Source organism: Sprattus sprattus (genome assembly GCF_963457725.1).
Source record: "Sprattus sprattus genome assembly, chromosome: 15".
In the NCBI taxonomy this organism is placed as follows: Eukaryota; Metazoa; Chordata; class Actinopteri; order Clupeiformes; family Clupeidae; genus Sprattus; species Sprattus sprattus.
Window position 1 is genome coordinate 854,915 of NC_137913.1, and position 5,000 is coordinate 859,914.

The 5,000-nt window shown below is 52.2% G+C and overlaps 1 protein-coding gene across 1 annotated transcript in view; it reads left to right on the forward strand.

Moving 5' to 3' along the window:
* The first annotated feature begins 2,643 nt into the window (after window positions 1–2,643).
* Window positions 2,644–5,000, forward strand: part of LOC308376432 (solute carrier organic anion transporter family member 5A1-like) — a 13,044-nt gene continuing 10,687 nt past the window's right edge. Inside the window, exon 1 of the mRNA XM_080852751.1 lies at window positions 2,644–4,537. Coding sequence (XP_080708877.1) covers window positions 3,640–4,537 — 898 coding nt within the window. The 5' untranslated portion in view covers window positions 2,644–3,639. The remainder of the gene's footprint in view (window positions 4,538–5,000) is intronic.

Here is a 5,000-nt window from a genome sequence, read left to right on the forward strand (position 1 = left end):
TGGACACAAGAACACAGAACTCAGAATGGACACCTCAGTGGTCATGAGTGCATTTCTGCTGCTGTTTGTCATCGCTGGCGCCGACACTGCCACTGATCCTGTTCTCATGTTTGGGGTCGAAGGAGAAAGTACTTATTTTCAATACAGGAAAGACTACAGGGAGAGTAATTCTTCAGTGCTTTACAGAGTGTCTGGAGATGACGATCTGCTTCTGGTCAACTGCTCACAGCCAGAGAGACCACAGCCACACGGCTATAATGTCACATGTAAGGATGACCGTTTTAACATGACCAACCTCGCTACTGCCCACAGTGGAGTCTACAGGACTGAATGCTGCAGAAGAGGAAACACCACAGAACACATCAGCTACCGTCTCACGGTCTGTAAGAAGACAGGCGATGATGATTATATCCATGTAAGACATGACGGCAGTGTTGTGGTGTGCAGGCCGGATTCAACCCTGGGGCACGGGAGGAGCATACAGCTGTACCGAGACGATATGATGAAGTTCGTTCTGGTCCTGGACACCAGCTCCTCCCTGGAGCCACTCCTGGAGGACATGAGAGGCCGACTGCACGTTGATCTCAACAACTCTCAGGTCACCCTCTCTGTGGTTACGCATGGTGACTCCCTATTCCTGTGCACAACATGGAGAGGAGCTCAGTGCCAAAGTTTGAACCCTAGTGTTGTGAATGGTGATCAATACGTTTTAGCTCATGTAGAGGAGAACCTGACTATTCCTTGTGTTTCAAAAAGAGAGTCCCCCGCCGATGTGTACTGGTTCACTCCTGCTGGGGATGTCCTTCTCAGCAACAATCAGACTCGTCAACAGGAAGTGATGTACATGCTAAATGGCAGCCAGACTGGGGACTACTCCCTCATCATTCCCTCTGTGTCTCAGAAACACTCTGGGAGATATGAGTGTAATGCCCTCAGGAAGAGATTTCACCTCTTTGTTTGCTACAAACTGTCGCACTTAGAGCTCATGTTTTCTCACGGTGAGAGTGTCCTTCTGGAATATAATGCCACTGCACACAACTTTGACCGTCTGGAGTTACGGTGGTACCGTCAGATGGCTCTACAGCCCCAGGTTCTGATTCTAGACAGGAGGGATGATACTGTGCTTCTGCCTGAGGATCTGAGGGGCAGGGTGAATGAATCCGCCCCTCGTCACGCCCTGATCATATCCAATCTCACAGCAGAGGACAGTGGGCTGTACACGTGGAGGGTCTTTGAAGGGTACTTTTTCGGATCAGACAGGGTTTGTTCTGAGGGAAGCATCCGTCTTCTGTACAGGGACCCCTTTGGGGTGGACTCTCCTTTCTACAGGGCGTACGCTTCACTCATGGGCTGCGGGCTGCTGGGCCTGGGGGCTGCTGGGATCTGGTTCAACCTGAGGAGCAGAAGAGGAGGACAGGCCTCTGGACGTCAGAGCGGAGAGGGGCAGCAGAGCGAAGATGAAAACCTCCATGATGACGTGGAAGTGGCTGAAGACAGCGTCTGAACTGAACACGCTTCTCTCCTGCGTCTGAACTCTACACGCTTCTCTCCTGTGTCTGAACTGAACACGCTTCTCTCCTGTGTCTGAACTGAACACGCTCCTCTCCTGTGTCTGAACTCAACACTCTTCTCTCCTGTGTGTGAACTAAACACGCTTCTCTCCTGTGTCTGAACTGAACACGCTTCTCTCCTGCATATGAACTGAACACGCTTCTCTCCTGCGTGTGAACTGAACACGCTTCTCTCCTGTGTCGGCTGCACCTGTTGAAGATGCTGCTCTTCATATGATATGTTAATGATAATGTATAATATTGCTGATGTCAAAAAAGTATTTTGTAGTTTGTGTTTTTCTGCCACTTTAAAAAAATAGGTGATTTGTTTGTAACTTTTAAGCAAATATAATAAAGCCAATTTATACAAAATATCCAAAAAGACAGTGTTGCTGAATGTTTTGTGTGTGTGGTGAAAATTCAATCAAGTATAGCATATTTAAAGCATATTTACTTAACAACAAAAAAGCTTGAGAGAGAGAGAGAGAGAGAGAGCCCTGGCTCTCACTCCCAGAATGCAGCTGTTGAGAGAGAAGCTGAATCCCATCACACAAGGTTTATATAGAAAGAAGTATCTGACGTCCGAGGTCATCTTACTATGCTTTATGCTACGTAATGCAACAGCAAGGCAGAAAAGAAGGACTACTATTTCTTCTTATCAGTCTCTGCTTACACAGACACACACAAACACACACACACACTGAAGGAACACTTTTAAGCACACACACAGTAGAACCTTCAGCACTTAAGAATAAGATATACGGAAACAGAAAGGTCGTGTGTGTGTGTGTGTGTGTGTGCGTGTGTTTGTGTTTGGTTATGTACAGTTCAGCAGCTGCTCCTGCTGAAACACTCTGATGAGTGTTTCATCCGTAATAAATAAAATACACTCCTTGAGCTCCTCTGTCTTCACCCCCGGACATTTTGTGTGGTGTTGAAGTTGACCGTGGACATTTACATGTCTATGTAGTTTACTACTGTTGTAAATGTTGAAACATGGCGCATGCGCCCCTCGCGTCTACGCTCGACTCCGCATCAGCAGTGTCGCGTTAGCATGCGCCCCCCGACTAGCAGTTAGCCGGCTTCCAGGAAAACAACAGGCAGCACTGCGTCCGTTTCTCCGCTGAGAAGAAGGACCCTTCGGGGACGCGGACGCGGTATTTTTCTATGTCAGTCATCTGTGCGGTCGCTTGGGATTACCAAAATGATTCGTTCTACGATGAGGAAAATACATCTGCTGTCAGCTCCTTTGTGAGTGACGAGGTTTGACTCGTAATCGGACTGTTTTGATATTGATGCATGCTAAACTTGAAGAGGAGCTAGCCAGCTAGCTTAGTGGATAGCCACTACCGCAGTGGTGGTCTTTTCTTTTTTTTAATGTTTTAAATTAAGCTCGTTGTAGTGGAACTTCTTCAGAAAATACTTCAGTCTCTTATGTTGAAAATACTCGACATTTCATGTTTTGGGATGAACGCACCGAATATGTAAATACAGGAATAGATCTGACACTGTCTTTGTAGCTGTTAAGCAGCCTACTTAATCCGTTATTTGCCATAGCTAGATAATCTCGCCCTTCTTGTCCCGTTAGCTGCCGCTGCTGTCGGGGCATGTAAGAGGCGCTGCTCGCGCACGCACGCACTCGCCAGACGGAGCCGTTCACGAGTCCGGTACAGATACGATGTTGAGGTGGTCACCCGGAGGAGGACCGGTAACCGTGGCGCGGAGCAGGTGTCTGTTCGACCCCCATAGCAGCGCGCTCTCCCGGCTCTCTCTTCTCGGGCTCTGACCCAGTGCGCTGCTGCTGCGATGTTTGGATAGAGAAGCGCTCGGGACGACGAGCGGGCCGCGCGCAGGCAGGCACCCCTGGAATCAGCTGTGGCCACGCGGCTGTGAGCGAGATAAAGAAAGGGAGACGGAACTCTCGAGAGGGAGATAAAGCCTTTCCGCGTGAAGACAGGCCTCGCGCTGCTGAGGATTGCTGCGCTCTCGTCGCGTGACGTTATTTATGTAGTGACATCACCACGAAAATAGTTTTTTTTAAAATTGTAATTGTTTTACCCTTAACTGACACAACACCCATCCCGTTGCCATGGAGCCGTGTGCGCGTGGCGGCACGCTGCAGCAGCTGCGCGAGAATGCGGCCCTCACCCTCACACACACTCACACCAGCCTGAAGTCCAAGAGCCTTCCCGCCCTGAACGAGAGCGGAACCCTCGGCACCACCGACCCACCGAGCTCGGAACCTCCCCCCCCTCCTCCTAGCGCTGCTCCGCCCGCCACCTCCCCCTCGGACGACGGAGGCTCCCCCACACACACGCTCGCCGCCGCCGACACAGACAAGGACACACACACACGCCCCCGCGGCCACACACAGGCACAGGTGAGCGTTGGCACGTGGCGCGGGCTGGTGGAGCGCGGGAGGCACGTGTGGCGCGTGGTGGGCTCGGACGCGCGCTGCTTCCTGGTGTGCATGAGCTACCTGACGCTGGTGCAGTCGCTGCTGGTCTCCGGCTACCTGAGCAGCGTCGTCACGACGATCGAGCGACGCTTCCGCCTGCGCAGCGCCGAGTCCGGCCTCCTGGTCAGCTGCTTCGACTGCGGCAGCCTATTGGTCGTCGTCTTCATCAGCTACTTCGGGGGGCGTGGCCACAGACCGCGCTGGCTGGCGGTGGGCGGGGTTTTAATCGCGGTGGGCGCCGCCCTCTTCGCCCTGCCTCACTTCCTGGCTCCGGCCTATCAGCTGGAGGAGCAGAACAGCACCGCCCTGGGGGAGGGGCTGTGTGAGGCGGAGGGGGCGGGGTCTAACAGCAGCAGGGGCGGGGCCCAGGTGTGTAGGCGGGACTGGGAGGGGCGGGAGCACCAGCTGTACGTGACGATATTCGTCATCGCCCAGGTGCTGGTGGGCATGGGCTCCACCCCCATCTACACGCTCGGACCCACCTACCTGGACGACAACGTCAAGAAGGAGAACGCATCGCTCTACCTGGGTGAGTGTGTGTGTGTGTGTGAGTGTGTGTGTGTGTGTCTGTGTGTGAGTGCGTGTGTGATTGTGTGCGCGTGAGCTATGTGTATGTGTGTGTGTGTGTGTGTGATTGTGTGTGTGTGCGTGTCTGTGTTTGTGTGTCTGTGTTTGTGTGCCTGTGTGTTTGTGTGTGTGTCTGTGTGTGTTTGCGTTTGTGTGTGTGTGCGTGTGTGTGTGTGTGTGTGTGTGTGTGTGTGTGTGTGTGTGAGTGTGTGTGTGTGTCTGAGTGTGTGTGTTTGTGTTTGTGTGTGTCTGTCTGTGAGTGTGTGTATGTGTCTGTGTGTGAGTGTGTGTGTTTGTTCGTGTGTTTGTTCGTGTGTCTGTGTCTGTGTCTGTGTGTGTGTGTAGAACAGCTTAGTCGGTATACAGTGTGTGTGTGTGTGTGTGTGTGTAGAACAGCTTAGTGGGTATGCAGTGTGTGTGTGTGT